The sequence below is a fragment of the Equus przewalskii genome, chromosome 1 (assembly GCF_037783145.1).
Source record: "Equus przewalskii isolate Varuska chromosome 1, EquPr2, whole genome shotgun sequence".
Taxonomy (NCBI): Eukaryota; Metazoa; Chordata; class Mammalia; order Perissodactyla; family Equidae; genus Equus; species Equus przewalskii.
The window spans coordinates 149,048,001-149,073,919 of record NC_091831.1 but is presented as its reverse complement, the minus strand read 5'-3'; the positions used below and the strand labels follow the sequence as shown (position 1 = coordinate 149,073,919).

The window sequence follows — 25,919 nt, the reverse complement described above, 5'->3', positions numbered from 1 at the left end:
TGACGAGCACAGCCCTGGGAGACAGGATACAGGGAGAATCACAAGTTCAGCCTTGTCCTGTTTAATTTTAGGGAAAAGCCAAGTATCCAGTTAGAAACATCCTATGGATCGATGGAAAATCATAATAGAGAGCATTTCTAATTGGTTCAGAATATCAACCAGCTCACAGTTTAGTTGATTTAAGAGACTTCTCTGATCAGCAATGATACACCTTTAAATGGCAAGCAATTAAAACATGAAATAGGCTCAAGAAGGATTTAGAATGTATTAAAATTAATGAGTAATAATATATTATGAATTATGAACAAAAAGTGGGAGTGTTTAAGCTATGAGTTCAATATATAAAGATAATTTTATGGAGAACAACTACCAAATTTTTCCACAAAAAAAGAGAACATCTATGTCACTGTCAGACACAGAATATTAGGCATATGGATCATTATTCTGACTTCAGATAGTATTTTACAGGTTTATTACATTACATAAATTAAGTATAACACTACTTCAAGTTCTATGACTCATATTTTTAGCTTTCATTCAAATTCTTACTGGCAAATTCCCATGTCAGTTTTCTTGACAGATTTAACACGTAAAAACTGCCATCTGAGTCAAAGGAGACTGAAGCCTTTTTTAATACAATCATTGGTTACAATTAAACTTTAAATAAAAAAACACTTACTACATTTTCCTTCATCTTTCTCAGTTTTTCATCTATCTCTCTCAGCCGATTTTTCTGATCCCGATTCTCTTTGGTGTACCGAAGTGCCTTTTCTCCTGGAGTTATTTCCACGTTTCTGTCATCACCATTAAGGTCAGCTTCCTAAATTAAAAGCAGAAAAAATTTCACACACAGGCTGAACACGTACCATCATACACAGCTCCAAAGCAACTGAGCCTTGAAGGTTGGCTTCGCTTCTCCAACAATACTTTTTCTCTTCAAGATAATATTTATAATTCTCCAAACTCTTCCTATTCAAGGGAAAAAGGCCCAACCATATATAAAACAAGTAGGAAATAAGCTCAATCATCTGGAAAGCAGGAAGTTAGAATGAAAAGAGCAGTGGCTGGAAGCAGGGACCTAGACACGACACTGGTCCCAGCTCTGAATTTATCAGCTTGGAATCTTGGGCAAATCACAGTTTCTCTGGACTTCAAGATCATCATACATAAATAATAGGAAAAAAACCCTGCCTATCCATTTTATGAGAGGCAGCTGCGTAGTGAAGGAGACCTGGACTTCACAAAGTCAGTTTTTAATCCTGGCTCTGTCTGCCTGTTTCCTTTTTTTTTTTTTTTTTGTGAAAAGATCCACCCTGAGCTAACATCTGTTGCCAATCTTCCTCCTTTTGCTTAAGGAAGATTATCACTGAGAAACATCTCTGCCAATGTTCCTCTGTTTTATGTGGGATGCTGCCACAGCGTGGCTTGACAAGCGGGGCTAGGTCCACACCTGGGATCCCGGCCTGTGAACCCCGGGCCCCCGAAGCAGAGTGTGCAAACTTAACCACTATGCCACCAGGCCAGCCCCTATCTGGTTCCTGACTAAGATGGCCTTAGGGAAATCAATCAACCTCTCTGAGCTGCAGTTTCATTATCTGTAAAATGACAATAATAATAATATCTAGTCTAAAAGTCATCACAGTACATAGTAGGCACGTAACAAACCTTAGTGCCTAACAAATGTGAGTTGATTATGTCCTTTGATAAGAATAAGCATTGCATAATGAAAGTATTTCATTATTATCAGCAATACGTGAATTGACAGACCCATACTCTCCCAAAGTTAATCTTACTTCTAGGTGATATAAATGGGTATTTCTTGACAGTAAGTGGGTCCTATATCTATAACTAAACTTCCTTATCTTTTGTCTGATGGATCCCCTACTCTGTTTTGCCATGTAGGTGTCTGGCATAAATGCCATTTTTCAAGTTGCTCAAGCCAGAATCCTCCCACATTCTCACTCCTTACATGCAGTTGGTCACCAAGAACAGTCATTTTACTTTCTAATACCTCGTTAATGAAGGCCCTTCTCTCTTTCTCACTGCCTCCTCATTATTCACTTGAAACAGCAGTTTTCAAACCCCAGTGTGCTTTAGACTCACCTCCAGAGCCTGTGAAAATATTCACAGGCCCAGCCTCCACCCCAGAGATTCTGATTCAACAGACAGGGACTGGGGACTGACAACCGAAGCACTACTTGAGAATTTGAGAACTATCGACTTGAGCTACTGCTTGAGCCTCTGAACTGATCTCAGCACCACCAGTCTCCCCACTCATTCCACCCTTTGCAGAGAAGCCACAGGGCAAGGTGCAGAGTCCTCACCCCGTCACGGCCTGGGCCCTGACTCTCTCTTCAGTCTCATCTCCTATTTCTTGGGTCTCAGACCCAAAGCCTCAGCAATAATCACTACTGCTAGTTCTCCACCACTCCATGCCTCTTCCCTCCAACTCCTCATGCAGACTCCTCTTCTTTTAGAGCCCAGCTCAAACATATTTCCACTACAAAATGTTCCCTGGCATCCTCAGGAAGGGCAATTATTCCGTTGGTCATTCCACGTGTTCCCTCATTGCACTTACCACACTGTCACTGCCCAGACAGGGACCATGACTGTCCCCACTCTGTATCCTAACATAAACTACAATTCTGAAGCAGTATAAGCATTGGCCAATAGACGGTAATTTTGGTTCTCAGAGCTCTGATCACACTCATGTTTCAATGAAATTCATATTGTAGAAAATTCTAATGAGGAGACTATTAAAAGAGTATATCAGTTTCAAGCAGTGATTCTTGTACATTTTGTTTTCTCCAAAATGGGACTCACTTCTGGTAGCTCTCAATCTCTAGAAGCATCCAGAGGGTAAATTATTATCAGCAATATTTTTCAAGAAGGAAACCTAATGTTAGGAAGGAGTTTAGAACAGATGATATCAAGGTCTCTTTGTAGCTCTAAGCATGGAGCATTTCATGAACTTTTATGAAGATACACCTACTATGAAGTAGGACAAACAGTGTCTTAGTCTGTTTGAGCTGCTATTACAGAATACCACAGACTGAGAGGCTTAGAAACAACAGAAACAACTGTATTTCTCACTGTTCTGGAGGCTGAGAAGTCCAAGATCAAGGCGCTGGCAGATTTAGTGCCTGGTAAAGGCCTGATTCCTAGTTCCTAGATGGTCATCTTCTTGCTGTGTCCTCACATGGCAGAAGGAGCAAGGAAGCTCTTTGGGTCTCTTTTATAAGGACACTAATCCCATTCATGAGGGCTACACCCTCATGACCTAATCACCACCCAAAGGCCTCACCTCCAAATACCATCACATCGGGGATTAGGTTTCAACATATAAATTTTGGCGGGACACAAACATTCAGTCTATAGAACATAACATGAGAATGGCAAACTGTGGTGAGGGTCTGACGCAAGCTGGGACAATCCGACTCTTTCTCCCTTGCCCCTGTCTCATGATTAGGTTTAGTCAATGTGGGGGGAGGAGTATTAAGAGATTGGAGAGCAGGAGGAGACAGAGATTGGGGTACTTTTCCCTTCCCTGCTTTGGCATTATGCTTTTGGTAGTGCTGTATCCCTGAGGTGCCCACCAGGAGGGTTTTCTTAGATTCAAGTGAATATTCACAGTCAAAGACAAACAGAGGCCACACTTGGAGCCAGTCTACTCAGAAGGAGTGTTTTTCCTGTTCCTTGCTCAGAATTCTAACTGGTATACTATGTATGTGTGTGTATGTATGTATTGTAGAGAAATAAACTGGAAAGAAATTTTACTTGATGGTAAAAATCTTGATTATTTAATCTTATTTTTCTTTGATGTTTTTGTATTTCCTGAATTTTCTACAAAAACCTATATTAATTTCATAAGCATAAAAAGTCACTTTTTATTTTTAAGAAAACAAAAAGATTATTCGACCAAGGCTATTTTTGTTCTGCTTTGACACTGTGACTCTCTGTACCCAAAAGGCCTGAGGATTAGATTTTAGCCCCAGTTCTGCTGGTATAATCATCTGAGTACCTTCGAGCAGGTCACTTTCTCTTTCTGGGTCTCAATTTCTTCTGAGAAAGTTTCGTCCAACTCTAAAAGCTTATGAGTCTGTAATTCTCTACAGTTAGACCCAAGGATATATAACATCTTTCCCCAATCACGGTCTCTGATAGCATAACCATATAGTTTAAATATTTGAAGGATAGCATGTGATGAAAGCAGAGGCCAAGAGGCAACAAGAAAAGGTAATCATTGATTCTGGCAAAAATTGCCCAGTGGCATATTCAAGAAGCTCTGTGGTGCCAGGAGAGGTTCTATTGTCACATCAAAGTGCCAATCGGTACTGTCTGTTTTCATGATCATCAGGAAATATCTTGATTTCCTACGGTAGAAATGTTCGAGCAGATTCTCTGACCATCCATATCATTTCTGTGTTTCTGAAGCATACAGGAATGCTTTTATTCATTACAAGTAAAATTCAGTTCAGTAAAAGCTCTCCATGACATAGACAGAATATCTAAGGAGCCACAAGAAGAGAACCGTCCCTGAAGTCAATAGATATTTGTCGACTTAACTAATTGATTGCCAAGTGATTTTAAGTTCATCCTTAGAAAAATATCTGCAATGTTGACTGAGCCAAGAGAGGTCTTTGAAGCTAAGTAAACTCATTTCCAAAAGCCAAAGACAGAGGAAATTACATCGTCATGAGTTATCTGATATGCAAATAAGGGATAAGTCAAGGGCCAGAAAAATACAAACCTGCCTAAATAAAGCCAGCTTGCTTTGTGTTTTCAAGCCAATGCTATACTTTTCCACAGTCTTCTGCTATTTCCTGTCATCAGATGGATCATTTGCCTGGCAGTAGGGGAAAAAATCTTTCAGCCAGACTGTTTTTATCATCTTGGAATACTGCCATGCAATGAAAGAAACCTTGACTACACAGGAGGTTTAACATAGAAAAACAAAGAGATACAAATATAAACTTCAAAGTAATCCGTAAAACATAGGTGGCAAGAAAAATTCCCCAGATTTAATTGGGAACATTTGACAGGTTAGCATTAGAGGCAAGGACTCTGAAGTAACTTCTTATTTATTCCTCAACCCAGAAAACCAGGCTCTTGTGGCATACTTCTATGGTTTTTGGAAATGAGCAGATGGTCAATAAGATTTCTGTGCTTGTGACTAGCATACATAAAAAATTCCTAGATTCCTGCCCTCAACCAGCGTATTGAGTAATTTGATGTGAAGTGAACAGCATGGCCATTATTGGAACTCTGCAAATCCCTGGACTCAGCAATAAAATATCTTTCAGGAGTACATATCAAACAGCACTTTATAGTTCCTCAATTTTAGCTACTGTTGAAACAAGAAGAGACAAAAAGAAAATGGGTTAATTATTGCTGTCAGCAATAGTTTTCTCTTGGCAAGAAAAGAGATGAATACAACTACAATTTTCCTAAATCAAGTGTTTGTTAATTTTTTGTTGTCTTACCAGATTGTGTACCACTAAACAAATATATTAAGAACAAGAAAATAAATCAAGTAAAGGAGGACCTTTATATTCAATTTAACTAGTTGGTTTTAAAACAAAGAAATGCCTGTTGTCGATGAAAGACATTTCTGAAGAACTTCTCCCAACTAGAAAAAAAAAATCTAACCATAAACTGGAATTCTAGAGTTAGTAAGACTGATTACATGAGAGATGAATAAATTACACTTCTTTACAAGAGCCAAACTGAATAGAATTTATTATTGAATCCAGTTGCTAAAGGACTTAAGAAACTGAATGCTGACATAACTCTTATATCTTAGATATTTCTGGAGAAAGCTGGAATCTGATACGGTTACATATAAGAAATACGGTAACTAAATTATAGAACATCACTCAATTTTACGGTGGGATTTACAATATATGGAAAGAACTAACTGATTTGTTGGAGGGTTAGGGGATGGATACAGAAAGGTATGCACAGTTAGACCACAGATCTTAAGAAAAAAATTGCTTCAATTAGGTCTCTTTTGCTAAGATGAAATAAAAATAAAAAGCAGATGTAAAAACTGCAACCACATTATATTATTCACATTACAGCAATAGCAGTAATATGCCATTCTTTCTTCTGAATGTGACCACATGTTTTGTTTTAAACTAAGGAAATCAGATATGTAAAAGCCAAATGCTGCTTTTAAAACATTGCCATAAAGTGAAGAGCCAGGCCAGGCCATCTATATGAGAACATCATAATCAGCAACCTCATAAGGAAAAGAAGATTTCTTATCTGCCACTTTCACAACAACCAATATGTCCTTAACCTCTGAGTCACATTTCTGGAGTCCCTGAAATTATTCTGACTCAGGTACATTTACCATATCCTAGACTTATGTGCCTAGCAACTTTGCACCTTAGAGTTGCCATTGTCAGATAAGTCAGAAAGTCTGTGTATTTCAACTTGTTTGGGGAACTGGTTTGGTTTTTCCTTTTGAACAAAATAAAGAAATCTCCAAAGGAATTTGTTCAATATCATGCCTTCATCGAATAACCTTTCCTTTCTCTGTGCTCTTTCAGCATACACTTTCTGTATTTTTCGTAAGATCAGTTCCCATATTATGGTACTTTTTGTTTAATTGTGTGGTCACTCCACAACTTGCTCTACATTTACATCCTACCCTCCAGTATCCTATGGGCTGCTTTAAGGTCAGAGATGAAGCCACATACTAATCTGGTTACTCACCAACCGCCGCAGCATCTCCTACGAAATAAGCAGTCATTCAAAGATGGTTTGATAGCCTATGCAGTGGCTGAGCAAGTAACATAAATGCATGAAGTAGTCCTCAGGGCCTATACTACAATATGTAATGGTGGATACTATAGTAAACTGGAGAATTTGTGCTCCATATAAAGCAGTAGTTGCTACTCAGCTCAATCCTGTAGTTTGCCAAGCAAGGATTCTGGCCTAATGTTGCCAGATTTTCTAATTTTTCAAGAGAAACTAGAAATTTGAATTTTTATATGAGTTTACCCAATTTTTAAGTGTTGGCTCAAAAAAAGTATAAACCCTATGTGGGCCAAAGGAAACCCATCTGTGAGCCAAATTTGCCCTGCAGCCCACCAGTTTTCAACCTCATGCTGTATAATGGCAGTCTTCTCCTGGGCCTCTGACCCTTTCTGCCTCATTCACTAGTTCCTCTTCCTCCTCCTGTCCCCCACTTGTGGAAATGTACTTTCTTGATATTATTCCTTCTGAATGTCCTTTCTCTCTCTTCTCTGAACCACCACAGCCCCTTGCTTATAGTCTTCTATGGTGCTACCTATGTTGTCTTATACCACAGTTATCTATGTATATTCTGCGCCTCCCACAAGGAAATAAGATCCTTAAGTCATTTATCATTATAATAGTAACATCATTGGTTGAGTTCTGTGTCAGACACTACGCTAAGCACCTTACATATATTAACTCATCTACCCTTTAAAAGAATTCTAAAGAATAATATTACTACTTTATAGATGAGGAAACTAGGGTTTAGAGAGCTTCTAATTAATGCCCAAGTCCTCAGAATAAGTAAGTGGAAGAGCCAGAACTTGAAGCGAAGTTTTTTGACCCCACAGTTCTATATTTGCCTGACTCATCCCTAGATGCCCTATAATTTGCACGCAGTGAGCACTTGATTAATGTTTGTTGAATCTCTTGTTGAAAAATAGAAATTTATATTTCATTTAAAAGACATTCTTTCTTAGGGAGCATGGAGAAAACTTACTGATAGTTAATGGTTTGCAGAGAGTTAAAAATAAAAATAATGTGACTATGCCCTATGAATATTTGTGGTTTGGCAATAGATTGGAGCCAATTCATCAACTGAATAGATATGCAGAGTTTATCTGAGATACTTCTCAGTGTATTTATTCAAAAAAATTCCAATCCAAAAATAATATCTATAAAATAATTTGCCACGTTAGCATTTCTGGCTTGAAAATTCAATATGCAATGCTGGTTTTAGTTAGAAATGAGGAAAGCCAAGAGGAAATTGAACAAAAGCTAAAAGAATATTCTTTTTTGCATGCAAGAAGGATTAATTATTTCTTTTCAATAACTATGATGTTACGTTTCTCTTTCTGCCCCAACAGGAGTCCCAAAATGGAGTTGTCTCTTTTCTCTCTAAAATATATATTGCTTTACATGAAAACATATAAACACAATATGTAACAGCTAAGTAATGTACTAGTTTCCTTTTTTATAATTTTTTAAATATTTTATCTGAACTATAAATATGAACTCTGAAAATGTGATTTAGATGACAATGACAGAATCTGACCATAGTCGTGCTTTATTTGAAGTCCTAATAACTAAACAAATCTCTAAATTCTCAGCCTCTCTCTCAAGAATAACATTTGACAGCCATGAAAAAGACATTTTCTATCTTTAGGACCATTATTCAGCTTTGAGATCTCAGCTACCTTTGAACTTTAACAACATTAACAACAACAAAAAAAACAGCTGTAACATGAAAAGCACAAAGAATATCCCTGAACAATTTTGTTCCCCCATCTTGGCTTCCTCCTTTTGGGAAATGGCACCCCCAAACATCAATAAACTGTAGTGTAACCAGGGTCAAAGGCTCCAGACGGCTCCAGAAAGCTTTTGCCAGTGACCAAACTTTCTTTGGAACATCTTAACGCTGCTCCCTTCCCCTGAGGTAGTTTCAACTGTCCCAAAGCCAAATCTCTAAACCTCAATTGATAGCTTGGAGGAAAGACTCACTATAAAGCAGAATTATTACCTATAGACTATAGCTATTTAAATCTTTTTAAGGACCACGAAATCATATGCATCTAAGACTGTACAGAAAATGATTTGGTGAAATGTTTAAGAAACTGGTAGAGGGTTAGTAGAATAAGAAAAGACCAGCCATTTTCTCTTCAGCTGAAAACTAACACCCAACCCCAAACTAGATCCCATTTAGTACTGAAATATAGAGGGGAAAAAAGAACTTTACTTTTCCAAAGCTGCTGTTACTCTTCTGTTTTTCTACACCTTCTACTAGCTTTGTAAAGGAATATTTGAGGGAACTATCGAGAGAGGAAACACATTTATTTCAAAACCCTCACAGGAGAGAAGCCATCAACATAAGGCTTCACTGCTTGATGTTAAATTAAAAGAGGGAGAAGAATGTGGCAGAGTAAGGGACAAGTAGCTGCCATTCCTAATACCTAGAACCAGAGGAACAGAAGGAAATAAGGTTCTCAAAGTACTAATGAGGGCTATATCAATTTTCTTCCCTCTCCTCTCTCTTGATCATGATCAAGAATTAGCTTAAATCATAAAGATATAACAATATTAAAATAAATATTTCCTCAGCGACCCCCATCCCAGCAAATTACCAACTGAAAGAAAAATGAATAGGAAGTGGAAGTCGCTAAAGGAAAATCCACACTGTTATGGAAATGACTACCACTGCAGCTGGAGTCATGGAAAATGAAAATGGGAAGAATTTTCTTTGGTTAACAAGCAGATTGTCAAATTATGTGAACTAGCTTTAGCACTCATAAACCTGAACTGTCTACATGCTCTTGAAGTAAACATACCTGATCACTCTGATTTCCAATTCTTGGAGAAAAGCTGAAAATTGTTGGGGAGCCTGCAGAGAGTTCTTGGAGTTTTGTATCGATTTCAGCAAGCTGCTGATGCTGGGTGACCGCAAGTGTGTATCCTTCTCCTGGGACCAGCCAGCCAGACTGATCGCCCTAAGAGGAAATAAGGGTCAGTCACCAGATCATCCCTATGCTGCATTTTATCCAAAACATACCTTTCAGACTGCTACATCAAAACTCAGGACTTCACAAAAACAAATAAACAAAAACAAAACAAAACCACAGCATTAACATTGGGATAGTGAAAGAAAAAAATTAAATAGTTTATGGTTTCATTATCTGCCAACCCTGGGCAAAGTATCTTCTTACATTTGGTGGGTGGGAGGTTTCCTGTGGAAAATATCTCTTAGCCTCACAGTCTGGGTCTCATAAAATTCTCATTTCTCCACTTTGAAAAAGTGGTTTGTGATATGTTGAACAGGAAGAATCATATATATCCTATAAAATACCTATAAAGGACCTAGGTATTTTCAAAATTTGTCCCTGAAAAGTAATATAGGGTCTTTAAACTCAGTTGTTTGGATTTCATGAGTTTAATTGGTCATCTAACTCCTTATCACCTAACATTAGTCTCATAATGGGTTAAAACCCACTCATAACACTCTTTCAGAAATCTCATTCTGAGTGCCTACTGTGTACAGGCACTATACTGGGCACTGGTGATTCAATACTAATTCACAAGCTTCTGCCCTCAAGGAGTTCTCAGTCTCTTGGCAGCAAAGAGTTTAACACGGTGTGAAGAGTACCAGTCAGCCCAGGGCGCCATGGGAACCAAGGAGGATCAACCAACCTCTGCGGATGGGAAGGGAGACAGGGAGACAAAGTGGTTGGAGGAGGCTTCCTGGAGGAAATAACCAATCTTAATCACATCTCAAAGAAATGACATGATCAGCTATGTACTTTAAAACTGGAGCTGGTGAGGGCAAGAGTAGAGGTAGAAAACCCAGTTAAGAAGCAAAAGCCATAATCTAGAACAAAAGTGATAAGTGCTTGAACTAAAGCATGTTCCCTGGGAATGCAGAACATAGGACAGATTCCAAAGATACTTGCGAGGTAGAATTTACAGAATCGGGAGGTAATTTGATGGAAGACTGAAGGAATGAATAGGGATCAAAGATAAAAACCAAATTCCTGATTTTGTCAACTAGGGTGGATGATGGTCATATTGACCAAACTAGGAAATATAGGAGAATACAGGCTTGAGGAGGAAAATAATGATGAATTCTGTTTGGGACCTTTCGATATTCACAGATGTCCCTAGGATACACACAGATTATGTTAGGTAGTTAAATATATTTGTCTGAAGTTCAAGGTAGAGATCTGGGCTGGAAATAAGTATTTTGGACTCACCCATATATCAATAGTGGTTCACACCCTTGGACCATGGGAACAGGTGAGGTCACACAGGGAAGTGTGTAGTACGAGGACAGAAGAATCATGAAGAACACTAAGAACAAAGGAGCAGGTGGAGGGCAAGGAAGCTTAAGAATTTCATACACTTTGTTTTCATAACTCTAATACAAGGACTCAATCCCTAGATGGTAACAGGAAGAAATCTATGAAAAACTTATGCAAAAAGACTTCTATTTGTCTCCCACAACCCCAGCACCCAACCTCCCTTCCTGCTTCAGGGAAACCAAACAGTGCATGAGTCTCGGTAGGGGATAGGTCACCACCAGACACTCCTTCCCTCTTCCCACTGGCATCAAGAAGACAAGCAAATGACCTAGATTCAGCCAATCAGAAGTGAACACCCTGGACTTTGACTCTTGAGGGAGAAAGAGAGAGATGGAAAGATGGAGGAAAAGCAGAAAAATGATTAATAGTGACAGCAGTAGCAGTGAAAATCCAGTGTCAGCCGCAATGAAGGTGGCAGCAGCAAGCATCTATGGGGGGTGTCTGGTGGCCGTGGTGCAGCCCCTAACCAGCCTGTTTCTGAGGAGTTTCTATGGCCATGTTTCTGGCTACCTCAACTTCTGTCTGGTTTACAAACTTGGTTCTCCAAACTTCCCAATGAGTCTGCCTGCTACTCAAGTCCCCAGTGGATTTTTGTTTCATTGTTTGTTTTTTAGTCAAAGTCCATCTCTGTTTTTTGAAACCCGGAACACTGACTGATATGTTTTTTACCACGTTACTTATAATAAAGGATAATTGCAAAAAGCCCAGATGTCTGAAAACAGGGATAAAGTGAGGAGACTACAGTATATCCATACAAAGACAAGATATAGTAGTAAACATTTTTAATTACACTTATTAGTTGGTATATGAAAGTTACACATGATTATAAAAAATAATACTACTCACAAATAAGAAAGTGTAGTTAATTTTTCCTAAATAAAAGTGATGTCAAAACTGTATGACATAAATGAGAAATAATACAAGAATCACAAAAAGAAAAACTATGGAATGAACGACCAAATACTGGTTAATAAATTTTAAATTCTTGTCTGAATAGAATTACTTTTTAAAGACACTGGAGGTAAAAGAGCATGTCAGGTTAATGCAGCAGAAATTTAAATGTCTCATGCACTATGCAGCTACAGAAGGAAATTATATGCTAATACACAGTAGATGGTATCACGTTTTTCTGTCTTTCTAACACCTTCTAGACACCCTTGCTACGTGCGGGAAATTGCTAGCTTTTAGGAGTCTTGTCTCCCTAAGACAGAACCCAGAAAATGCTCTTCACCACCCTCCTTTACAGCTAGGGCTCGGACCAGTAACCGAGGGTCCACAAGTGGACTCACTCATTCGATACTGACTTAGATGTAAATAATTTGAGATCTGACGCAAAACCCATTTTGCTGGGGGGGGGGGGGCGGGGCATCAGCAGAGGCATCTATCTTTGGGGAGCCATTAATGTGTGAGTTCCAAACACAGGAGGAAATCCTCAAAAAAATTCAAAGTAAGTATCCTAGAGAGATTCAAGAGAATCTTACATCCATACAATTAAACACACCACTATAAAGATCAACCAGAGGGCAAGAGTTCTGGTTAATTAAAACATAATTATCATTTTAGTCATCTTTTTAAAGTGGCATGGGCATTTGTCAGAGATGAAGTGGTGGCGCACTCCATAAAGAAAAGGACACACAGAAGTTTGAAAGAATACAGCAAATTTGAGGAATGGCAAGAAGCTTGGTATGTTTGAGAATACAGTAGATAGGTCCTTTCCTCAAAGTGTTCCTAAATTCTTCCTATCACACTACACATCGTCCTCCTCCGAATCTCTATTCTAAGGAGTGCCACCATCTATCTGGCTTACAGAATTTCTGTATAAAATGTCCATCTCGCACACCAGAGAATAAGAAAGGACCCTCTTTATTCTCAGAGGACTTGCAGAAAGAACTCTCAGCAAATATGAGCTTAGAAAACAATAATAATTGTAAAAACAATAACAACAATCTCAAAAGAGGGCTGCATAGCTAAACAGCAGAATAGATATGCTTGAAACCCAACTTGGAAAACTGTAAAGTGAGTTCATATGAGCAAAATGGAAAAAAGACAAATTATGAGAAAAATGTTATAATATCTAGAGGAGGGATCCGGGAGGTTCTATAGCCATCTGTGGCAGACACTTGTACGCTGAGTAACCTTATCTCCTTTTGCAAATTCTTTCTTCCTTGCCTTCCTCTGCTACAGAAACTAGAAAGGGAAATATCTGAATCCCTGGTCTCGCTTGCAGCAATGTATGAAACAGATGGCTATGGGACACAGCTTGGCCAATGAGATGCAGGAGGAAGTCCTGGGGATACCATGCCTTCCCAAATGACAAGGCAAAGCCTCGGAGGAATGTCTCTTTGCCCTTTACCCTCACCCCTTTCTTTCTGCCTGGAAAATGGACACATTACCTAAAGATGTAGCAGCAAGCTTGCAAACCTAAAAGCAAAACCACACGAAGATCGTGGAGCAGGAAGATAGGAAGACACTAGCTGCTTACAACTGCACTTCTTATTACTTAAAAAAAATAAACTCTTTACTTGTTTAAGGCACTGTTTATAAAGTTTTCTGCTACTTGCAGCCAATCATGTTCCCCACTGATATCCCATTTTAGGTAGGCCAAAAGAAGAGAAAAGAGATGATGGAAGGGAAGAAATAATAGGAGATAATTTTCTGAACCGAAGAAAGACTTGATCCTTTAGATTAAAAGAGCTGCAAGGCACCACGCAGGAACAAAAATGTTTTTAAAGACACACAAGTATGTTCTGATAAAATTTTTGAACTCAAAAATAAAGAGAAAATGCTACATGCTTTCAGAAAGAAAGGATTTTGCATGTAGAATTTAGTTACCACCCAGTCATCATTCAAATCAGGGAAAAATAAGTTTTTGAATATGTAAACACTCAAAAATCATCTACATACCATCATTTCTCGGGGAAAAATTCAAAAAAAATTCCAGAGGAATAATTCAAGAGAAGTGATTTGTACAAATAAACAATTAGATGAGCCTAAATATACAATTAATGACATGGTTAAAAATTTGGGTATTGTTGAGAAAGATTCCTAAAATAAAAGAAGGATTTTTAACGGTAAAAACTTATAATATTCTGGAACTGAAATTCCAGGTGATTTCAATGCATTCTGGAGGAGAGGAAATGGGAGAAAAGGGAGATACAAGTGTAACAAAGATTTTATCTTTTTAAGATATAAGATTTTAGAGATTAATTACTGAAGTTGAAAAGAAAATTCGTGTTTTAAGAACTTGAAGGTTAACACTACCAGATCAGAAATAGGATTCTGAATTTTCAAGCAAGGAGAGGAAAATGGGGTAAAGAAAGCAAAATAAATATAATAAATGAAATATAAAAAAAGAGATCAGTAGGGGCCAGCCCCATGGCCGAGCTTAAGTTCACGCGCTCCACTGCAGTGGCCCAGGGTTTCGCCCATTCAGATCCTGGGCGCAGACATGGCACTGCTCATCGGGCACTGAGGCAGCGTCCCACATGCCACAACTAGAAGGACCTGCAACTAAGATATACAACTATGTACCAGGGGGGATTTGGGGAAGATAAAGCAGAAAAAAAAAAAAGATTGGCAACAGTTGTTGGCTCAGGTGCCAATCTAGAAAAAACAAAATATCAGTGGTCATAATAAATATGAATAAATTAAATATTCCCACTAAAAGATAAGGAATAGAAAATAATAACAAAAGATAAAGAAACAATAAAAGATAAACACCTAAAGATAAAGACACAACAGCAACAATAAAAATCCAGCTATACGGTACTTGTAAAACATCTACCTAAAACTAAATGATAGAGAAGAGTTTAAAATGAAGAGAGGAACAAGACACAAATACTAACAAAAACAATATGTAAAAGGCAATATTAATTTTAAAAATTCATTGTTAAAGCATTCCTAGAATACATAAGGAAGCGCTATCCTGCCCTAGTTTAGTCCGCAGAGAATCAGGCAGCAGCTTGCCCAACTTCTTAATTAACACAAAACCAGGAATGAGACCCAGATCCCTTAATTCTTACTGTTATCTTAGATTTGATAATAAAATAAACAAATTACCATGAATCCCAAAGCTAAAATATCTCAGCACTATGTGGGTGTTTAGCAGTCTGCCTTACCCACCCCTTGCCCCTGCTTCGCATAACACACTGGATGTGAAGAGGCCCAGGGACCTCTAGATGGGCAGGGACCTCCCTGGGCAATCTCACCAGCCCCAGACCTTCACCGTCTTCGAAAAAAGTATTTAGAGGTTTTGGTCTGTGATGTTGTGTAGATTTGCTTTTCTTTTGGGGTGATGTGAGGGGTAGAGATTTTGTTTGTCCACACAGAACTTTTTTAAATGGAATTAGTTGTCAACATTTAAAAAAAGGAATGTTGTCCATAAAAACCTGAATTTCTAGCTTCTCTTGACAAATTGAAGGACCCAGACAGCCCTGGGTTGGGATTGTCAAGCAGCAGCGGCCAGCTGATGCTGAGTACTGGCTCCCACAGACTGCCATGTCCTCCCCCACTGGCCACAGGCGTTGCTGCACATGCACTGCTTTTGTACCTGAAGCCAAAATTACCCTCTGAACCTACGTGACAGGCTGGGTTCCCCAGACAGAGCCTAAGACAGGGATCCTTGTTCAAATGACTTATTGGGGGAGCGTTTTCAGGAGAAGGAGCATGAGGGAAGGAGGCTAGGACAAGGGAAGAAAGCCAGACAAGGATGTGGTCTCAGCTGGGGAAGCTCTGGAGGACTAACTGCACCACAGAGCTAATCCCATCTCGAGGTGAGGGGTGGGGTGGGGAGGGGGTGCTTTCCTGGCCTGTGCAGCTCCCAGTTAGCCCAGGGCGATTCTCCAGGGGAGGGGGGAGCTGTGCACCCTTGGCACCGGGCAAGGGGATGGATGCACAGAGAGGTGCCAGGTAAAGGGGATCTGGGCAGGGTGCCAGCAGCATTCACTACATCACATCTCTATTAAATATAGGGAAATAAAAGCTATATGACAGGGATAAGGGCTTCCAGGAACACAGGAACGTGTACTTCTTTTGTGGAAGCAATGAATACTGCTATAAGTTTAGTATGCAAACATGCAAATGCTGGGCCACCGCATTCCTTGTGTGACCTGCCGGGCCCTGTAAACACCCACACTGGCACCCTGGATTGCAAGTTGCTCCCCTCTTTAGGCTCAGTCTGCACTCCCCCAGCCCCTTCAGGGAACCGGATGCTCAAAGTTCACTGTTCTTTAGGATGATCACTGAAGATTACTCTGAAATATCAGGCAGCCAGTTTAGGGATAACAAGAAATGTCCAAAATAACAGCATACAGAGAAATACATTCCTATTCATCAGTGACTAAGCCCACTACATCACAAGCAGACGTGATTACTGTGATAGCCAATGTGCAGTCCCTCCTACAATAACATAAGGTAATCCTTTGACAGTCAATAATGAATTGACTGAGAATAAATTTTAAAATTTCAATAAAAACCAATTCATAAAAGAGGATTTTTTAAAGTCAAAGAATATTGTCTTATAATTTGAAAAATTATTGAAAATTTGTGCTAATGGGTCAATTACATGATAAAAAAACAAAAATTAAGAAGTGTCGAGGTCATTGAACACCAGGTTACATACCTCAGAACTGGACAGCCCCGAATCTCTATCATCCAAGTCCTTCAGAAGTTCCATCAGCCTTTTCTTCTCTCTGTCAATCATAACCCCTGGTTTTCCTGGATTCTTGGCCAACTACAGAATGCATTCATGGAAAATATTAATACTCAAGCAATTAATAGTTCAAGAAAATAAAAATGGGATCTGAGGCTTCATAGTATAGATAAACTAAGGTAAAATTTGTGAGAGTAGGCAATTTTCATGTTCATAATTTTATGTCAAATTTTTGGTATAGGTCCATTCTCCAAGTGAAGATATTCCCACTATAAGAAGGCCCTCACATTAACCATCTCAAGAAATATTTTATTTAAAAAAATAAAATACAACAACAGAACACAGGCAGTTTGCAAACCTCTCTTTATATAATATACACCAACGCAAAAACATATTTGCTGAGACATTGGGAAAGAATCTTCTTGCCACTTGCTATGTGGCGTATATCCACTAAAGGAAACTGCTTTTATATTTCAAGAATATCATACCAGGAGTTTAAACAAAGATTCAGTTACTATTGTTAAAAGGGAAAAATGAAATCTATGGTGGAGCTGCCGTCTGTGTCAGCAAGAACTTGGCTATGGGAAGAAATGCTACCACTCTTGGAAAATCAAACAATATATCAACATACAATGGGCCAGTGCAAAGAAACGGATAAAGTTGGAAAAGGTTTCCTTCAGATCATACGAACATGGAGCACAGAAAAATTGAGAGCTCCAGAGGCCAGTCTTGGCAGAGGCAGCCTGACCCATGAATCCACTTGGCTTGGAAATGACGTGCCAATTGTGGAAAGCATCAGGCTTGAAGTGTGAGGAATTATTTCACTCTTTCCTCTTGTAATACTTCACACTCACCAATGCAGTTCTCTAATGACTTAGCTGCTTGAATGGTTTGCAATGAACTTTCTGTCCACTGCACTTACATTTCTTGCTGTAAATTATTAATTAGCATTCTGGTCTAATACAGGAGCCCCTGTGCCCTTGGTTAGTCTGAGGCTGCCTTGAGGACAAAGCAAGTGAGTCTGTAGAGCCTGTAAGATCAAGGACAAGCCCCCGAAGTAGAGAGCTACTCAAGGCAAGTGATGGGCTGCCAGGAGGCTCAGCTGGGGAGGAAGGAGAGCCAGGGGGCAGACAACCAACTGGCCTCTCCGCCTCTCCCAGGAGCATTTTCCATTCAAATTTCTAAATGCACCAGCTAAAAAAATCAGTCTCATTAATCTAAAAAAACAATTTTACCAATAGGCAATTTAAAATCTGGGAAACATTGTCCAAAGCTACTATCTAAATAAATGTTTTTTAAATTACAGGAACCAGGTTCATTTCTGGATAGTGAAATAAACGTATTGAGTTGCAGCCATATTTTTTAAAAGGGATCAAATAGGATAGGACAGGAGAGGATAGGATGGAACAGAAAATAGTGAAGTTAAGTACTGGCTGATAAAACTTTTCTTTCAGTTATATATACTGTTTCAATTACATATGCATGCATCATAGTCAAAAAAATATATAAAGACACTGAACACAACTATTTCCATTTTCGCCACTCATTTAGTCCCACATTCTGGCTTCTAAATTTCTAAGTACATACCTCAATGTTTCGCTTAATAAAATCCTGGCTGTGTTTACCCCTGAGCTCAATCTTTTCTGTTTTTGAGAAAGGTTTCTTTTCTGCCTTGATCAAGGACTCATTTCTTTCCAGATCATAGGTAAAATCTAATATTAAAAAAGTTTGAAATTTTTTCATAATTATAATTGTCCATTATGCTAAAATTTTACCTTAAGCATATATTAAAATACATAAGAAATAAAACACACACAGAAGAACTTCTAAATTCCAGATCCAGAAACGTTATATGGAGATTTATTCTTTAAAAGATAAATGTGCCACCACAATTTGCAATGAAATTCTCATAAAACTTCTTTTGTTATTCATTATTATGTATCAAACTTCTTGCTGTTGATTCCTTTGAAATCATGGGAAATATGAAAAAACTTCAAGTGATATATGTGACAGAGAAATCTCTGATGTTATGGGGATTTTTAAAATATATTTTATTTTAGGCTTTACGAAACAAAACTTTCCCTAAAGACTAAGTCATTTCCTACTATTCTATTAATTTGCCGTCACCCTTTCGGAACCACCAGCATTTTGTCCAAAGCTGTCTTTATGCAAGGGCTGGGCATGAACATCCTGGATGCTCTCCATCCCATCTGCACAAACCACTGGAGCCCATTTCAGTTTGTCGGTTTTTCTCAACCTTTGACAAAAGGCTTAAGTCACCCTCTGAGTTGTTGAGACCCCGAGTGCTTAAAACAAGGGTAAGAAAAATACTTGTGGACTCTTACTCCCTTTGTTAAATATCATGTTTTTACTGTAGTCACATTTATAGCATTTAAAACAAGATCATGTGAACTCTCCATTAAAGCTCTAAAAATATGCACAAAGAAGAGTCTTCTTAAATAACAAAAGGAGTCCATCCTACAAAATAGGATAACTGCCACATTGAAGTCCAAAAGGGAGCCAGCCCCATGGCAGAACAGTTAAGTTCGTGGGCTCCGCTTCAGCGACCCAGGGTTTCGCTGGTTCGGATCCTGGGCACAGACATGGCACCACTCATCAGGCCATGCTGAGGTGGTGTCCCACACAGCACAACCAGAGGCACTCACAACTAGAATATACAACTATGTGGGGAAGGGGGAGGGCGAGAGGGGAGGCCTTTGGGGAGAAGAAGGAGGAGGGGAAAAAAAGAACACTGGCAACACAGGTTAGCTCAGGTGCCAATCTTAAAAAAAAAGTCCAAAAGGGTAAAACACCAGGCAGTAGTTCAACCCAGACAAGATTTATTTAAAAGTTATCTTTGTTTTATGAGAGGTTACTTCAATAAAAAGTATTAAGGGAGCTAGCCAACTGGTGTATTTATAGCTAATTATCAAAGATTGAATACAAATTTAAAAATCAAAGGACAAATTTTGATAACAATAGCTGGAAAGAATCAGGAAAAGGGTAAGATCTCTGGATTTAAATTTTTTTCAAACAAAAAATAAATTTGAGTAAAAACAGTTTTACTCAAATTTAAGTTATAAGTTTCTAGGCAAATAAATCTGTGCTTTATAATTAGGTTTTATTTTTCAATCAATAACATAATTATGTTTTAAATCAACTACCTATAAAGTATGAGTGACTGTTTTGGTGAGTGGCCTCCTTAGATATAAAATATGTAACTTTTTCCCATAATCCAAGTTGCATATAGTCTTTTAAGTTGAAATATGAGGTTTATTCATTCAACTGAAGTTTCATATATTCTTAAATAATACAAGATTAATATAACTCAAATTAAATGTATCCATGTCTCTATTTATAATAGAGTTTCTTTAAAATATATCTTTAATAAATTGTAGGAAAAAACATTGGACTGTCTGGAGAGAATTGTCTCACTAGAAATGTCCTCTTTTGCTCTCCATCGGGGTGGTGACCCATGGCAGAAGCTGCCATGTTTCTATAGTGACCCCAACCCTTGCTGGTTTGGTTGAGTTGGTTGGTCCAGGGGTAGATATCTAACCCAAGTTGGATCAGTTGGTCTTTTCTCTAGGATTTCGGAGTTGAGTCTCCCTCTCAATGACTAACCACAGAATATGCTCTTGGGAATCAAAGAAAGCTGTCTACCACCAGGATTCTTTTCAAACATTTTCTTTCTTGCTTAAGCTAGGTTTCCATTACTTGCAGCCAGCTTTTCTTTAACGCTTTATTACCTAAAATTTCAAACATCCAAAAGTAGAAAGAATGGTATAATGAACCCTAACCAACTAACTTCAACTCTGGTTAACTCATGACCAATCTTGTTTCATCTAGGACCTTACCTACTTCCACCCACCTCTAGAATAAATCACATCAAATCATTTCATCTGTGAATGTTTCTGTAAGCAGCTGGTATTTTCTTGTGACAACATGCATAACCACACAAATTAAAACATACCTTGATTGATAATCTGTATACAGTTTTCATATTCTTCTGGAGGGACTTGAGTGTAAAACACTGAGTCTTCATGCTCATAGCAAGAAGGATCTATCGATTTAAAAAATCACTTGTTCAATACACACAAAATAAATAAGTAATTGTCTAACATGAACAATTGTTAAAAAAAAATAAGCTCTTATATTCTCTGTAATATTCATCAATCCTCCCCATACACACTTCTTAAGACAATGTCACTTCCAGGTAGAAATGATAATCATCTTTGTACACATGAGCCACTGAAACAAACAGCAGAAATCAAGATAGTCAAATAGCATTTCCCTAGAATTTCTGTGCAAAGAGGATGTACAAGGGTGTGCTAAAATATCACATGAACTCTCCTGAGATAATGTATCCAAATTCCAACACACATAATACAGAGAATACACACACTGAGTAACTGTAATTGTGTTTTTCTTTTTTGTTTTAGATCCCCAAGGTGATGATTTCAAATACATGGTCAGTCATCAGGATAAAAGAATGTGCTTGAAAGAGAAAACTGAGGAGACTCTTAGCAGTTGGCTTTCTTCTTTTGTGATTTATTCTCTGGACCTAAAACTCATAAAGAAATTAGGAAATTATGTTTTTCAATTCCTTTTGTTTTAATGTAATTTATTTTATTGTCTCCTATTAGCTAATTTAGACCGTATATTTGCAAGAAACTGCTAACATAAGCAAGTATCCTTTTTTTTAAGTCTCTTTCTATGCTTTAACATGAAACAATCTGCCAGGTTGTGGCACAGAAATGTTTTTGCTTCAGAAAACATGAGAAGTCTTGAAGATATTACAGGACCCACCACCTATCTCTCAAACAAACCTGGTTCAAGCACCCCCTCTGAGATGATACAGGCAAAGGAAGCAGGCAAAAGACACATTCACTCCAACACACAACATCGCCAAATTCAACACATACAACTTCTGATAGTAAAAACAAATTCATCAATTCCAATTCCTTAATTTGGAATTCATAGTAACGTCGCATCATTGGGACTGACATTACAACTTTAATCCTTGTACAATCTTTTATGAGTTAATCTAGCAGATTAGTGGTGTAAGCCTTGGTGGGAGAGGGGTAACCTGCTCAAAAGACAAAAAGGTTTAAAGTTCTTTTCAAATTTTTAATTTTTTTGCAACCATTATTATTAGGGGTCTTAAATATTCATTAAAGCAGGCTCAGCAAGTCAGCAATTTGGCAACATTTTATTAATAGTTTTAAGTTACACCATAGACTTAAGGTGGTGATATATTTATTTTTGATCCCATAATTCCCTTTAATAGCAATTTCCCTCAATTTTATGCTAAAGTACCTATAATGACACAAAAATATGAAAACTTGCAATATTAAAAACTATGATAGCAAGATGATATTTAAAGGTTTAAAACCTAGGGGTTTGTCCTAGGCTAAAATTATCCTTATTCTTGCGACCCTGTGGCCCTTCACCCATAGTCTTGGTGGTATTCATCGCCTCAGACAGAATGTGGCTACAGCCTAGAACAAAGGCCACATAGCTCAGCCTTGAGTTTAAAACACAACAGTTTTGAAAGTCAGGCATTCAGATGCAGGCGCTTAACTCCTTGAGGGAAAAAAAAAAGCATTTTCAGAATTCCAAAACTCCCCCTTTAGAAAGCTCTTTCTTACAGATTAAAAAAAAAAAAATCTAGTCCGTGAAAATCTGAAGAACAACAGGATAATAGCATCAGAGTATCTCCTCGCAAGATAACCTATTTAGTACAAAAGGAAAAACAGTAACTCTGCAGTGGGGAACCATGGCAGATACCACCTTAACAAGTGATCAAAGTCAACGTCCCCCGTAAGGGGATAATCAACATCCTGCACTTCCTGATCTGATCCACTGAGAAGAACACAGTATTACGTCAATGGGATTCCTGCCAAAAATGGACAACGTGAACCTAATCATGTGGAAACATAAAGAAACCCAAACTGAGGAAAAGTCTACAAAATAACAGGGATATAGCTTTCAAAAATGTCAATGTCATAAACACAAAGAATGACCAAAGAGACGTGACAACTAAATGCAATACATCATCTGGGACTTTCTTTTGTTATAAAGGATTTTGGTGAGACAGTTGGCAAAATATGAGTAAAGTCTATAGATTAGATAATAGTGTCACATCAATGTTAATTCCTGATTTGCGTGTGTGTGTGCGTGTGTGTGTGCAAGCGCATGGAGAGAGAGACAGAGGGGAGATATATGTATATAAAGACAGAAAAAGAAAAGGAGAATGTGGTAAAATATTAACACTTGGAGAATTTGGGTAAAGGGTATTTGAGAATTCTTTGTGCTTTTCTTAAGACTTTAAGTCTGAAATTATATCAAAATAAAAAGTTAATAGGAAAAATTTTTAATTCTAATTTTAATCCTCACAACAGACATTTATCTGGGAAAAAAAAAACCCATCTCACTTCAGAGATCAAGAGCCAGAGCAAGAAGGACTGAACACAATTTTTAATAAGAGTCCTGGAAGAGGAGGACCGCAGGATGTGGTTTGTTTCCTGCCACCTAGGGAAGAGATTAAAGCCCATCCCAGACTAGAGGGGAGGACCTAGAAGAGCATCTGAGGGGATGAGTTTAGAGTAGATACAAGTGACACAAGTGTGAGGCTGCTCTCTGGCACACATCCCATTGGAGGTGAAATCCTAGAATCGGATAGAGATCCTCAAAGAGAATGGGGTACCCAGAGCAGTGGGCTCTGCCTCACTGCACACCTGGAACTCTGGCAGGAGACTCCACACACAGTGCTCCACACCTACCCATGACAGATGCAAAGCAGCAATGGCAGTGTGGCATGTTTAGAGGGAGATGGGGCCTGAAATTTGCTAGCTCTCTCTCTCTCTCTCTCACACACACACACATATACACACATCACACAATTCCCATGGCTGGCCTGCGGCATGGAGAAGATCCAGAAGTTCTCAGTTGCCCCTGTAAACTAGAAGAAGCTCTCCCCCGACCCCACATCATATGCCAACCAAAAATGTACATATTCAAACGTCCCGTACAATTGAGAATCACTCTATCAGACTACAAAGAAAATTTCAATAAATTCAAAATATCAACACAATGACACAATATCATAAATTTCTATATTAGCTTTTAAAATATAGTGCTCATAAAAAGTTCTGGAGGGGGCCAGCCCCATGGCCTAGTGGTTAAGTTTGGCATGCTCCACTTCAGCAGCCCAGGTTTGTGGGTTCAGATCTTGGGTGCAGACCTACACCACTCATCAGCCATGTTGTGGTGGTAACCCACATATAAAATAGAGGAAGACTGGCACAGATGTTAGCTCAGGGCTAATCTTCCTCAGCAAAAAATTTTTTTAAAAAAATTCTGGAGAATAAGGGCAAGGCACTATCATTTTCTAATTAACTATTAGATCAGTGAGAAATAAGAATACAATAACAACTTGTAGAGAATAATGATGACACCACATATTAGAGAAGGTAGTACAGAGGTAAAGCTATTTTCAGAAACAAATTCATAGCAATGATGCTTTTTATCATATTGTTATGGACTGAACTGTCTCCCTCCAAAATTCCTATGTTGAAGCCCTAACCCCCAATGTCGCTGTATTGGAACACAGGGCCTTGAAGGAGGTAATTAAAGTGAAATGAGGTCATTGGGTGGGGTCCTAATCTGATAGAATTGGTGTCCTTATACGAAGAGGAAGAGACACCAGAGATATCTTTATCCCCTCCCTCCTTCCCTCTCTGCCCAGAGAAAAGGTCACGTGAAGACCCAGGGAGAAGATGGCCATCTGCAAGCCAGAAAGAGGGACCTCACCAAAAAATGAATTTCCCAGCACCCTGATCTTGGACTGCTAACCTCCAAAACTGTGAGAAAATAAATTTCTGCTGTTTAAGCCACTTGGTCTGTGGCGTTTTTTTATGGCAGCTCTAGCAGGCACATATTTTAAGAGAAAATAAAATGAGCTTAACTAATTTAGCTGAAGAAGTTAGAGAAAACAAAAACAAAAGAAGTTCAAGAAAAGAAATAATAAAGATAAGAGCTAGAATTTAGCAAAGAAATTCAAAACTGGTTCTTGTGAGGTATAAAAAGAAAAATCTGCAAGTATAATTTTAAAAAGAGAAACACTAGTTGTAATTAAGATAGCATGGTATTGGTGAAAGAACAGAAACATAGATCACTGGGACAGAATAGAGGGTGTGGAAATAGACCCACGAAAATATAGTCAACTGATCTTTAACAAAAAAGCAAAAGCAATTCAATGGAGAGAGGATAATGCCTTCAACAAATGGTGCTGGAACAACTGGCTGTCCATAGGCAAGACTTTAAAAAAAGAACCTAGACACACCTAGACACACACAAAAATCTGAAAAGATATTCAACATTATTTGTCATTAGGGAAACGCAAATGCAAATTAAAACAATGAAATACCACTATATACCTATTAGAATGGCTAAAACCCAAAAGACTGACAATACCAATTGCTAGCAAGGATGGAGAGCAACAGGAACTCTCATTCTTTGCTGGTGGGAATGTAAAATGGTACAGCAATTTGGAAGACAGGCAGTTTCTTACAAAGTTAAAGTCTTACCATAGGATTCAGCAATCCTGCTCCTAGACATTTACCTAAATAAATTGAAAATTTATGGCCACAAAAAAAGCCTGCAGACAAATGTTTAAAGCAGATTTATAATTGCCAAAAACTAGAAGCAATCAAGATATCTTTCAATAGATGAAGGTATAAATAAACTGTGGTACATCCATAGAAGGAAACGTTATTCAATGACAAAAAGAAATCAGCTATCAAGCCACAAAAAGACACAGACAAATCATAAACACATACTGCTAAGTGAAAGAACCTAATTTGAAAAGGCTACTTATTCCAATCAGACAACATTCTGGAAAAAGTAAACTAGAGAGATGGTAAAAAGATCAGTGGCGGCTAGGGGTTTGGGGGAGGGGAGAGGGTTGAATGAGAATTCACACAGGAGATTTTTTTAGGGTGGTAAAACTATTCTGTATGATTCTGTAATGGTGGTTACATGACGCTATGCATTTTTAAAAACCTATAACTTCACAGCACAAAGAGTGCACGTTAACGTATGAAAATTTTCAAAAATTATTTAGGATGTCATAGGATCCCAGGATGGAATGCAGAATGTGACAAAACAATCTA

General features: G+C 38.3%; 1 protein-coding gene across 4 annotated transcripts in view; it reads right to left on the bottom strand.

Annotated features, from left to right (window-relative positions):
• FSIP1 (fibrous sheath interacting protein 1) overlaps positions 1-25,919 on the bottom strand; it is a 169,847-nt gene that overhangs the window by 112,457 nt on the left and 31,471 nt on the right. For all 4 annotated transcript variants that reach the window (XM_008528950.2, XM_070625513.1, XM_070625483.1 and 1 more), the window contains exons 6-10: positions 20,717-20,806; positions 18,331-18,455; positions 16,714-16,824; positions 9,570-9,728; positions 680-820 (exon numbers count right to left, since the gene is read on the bottom strand). In XM_008528950.2, the coding sequence (XP_008527172.2) occupies positions 680-820; positions 9,570-9,728; positions 16,714-16,824; positions 18,331-18,455; positions 20,717-20,806 (626 nt within the window). The remainder of the gene's footprint in view (positions 1-679; positions 821-9,569; positions 9,729-16,713; positions 16,825-18,330; positions 18,456-20,716; positions 20,807-25,919) is intronic.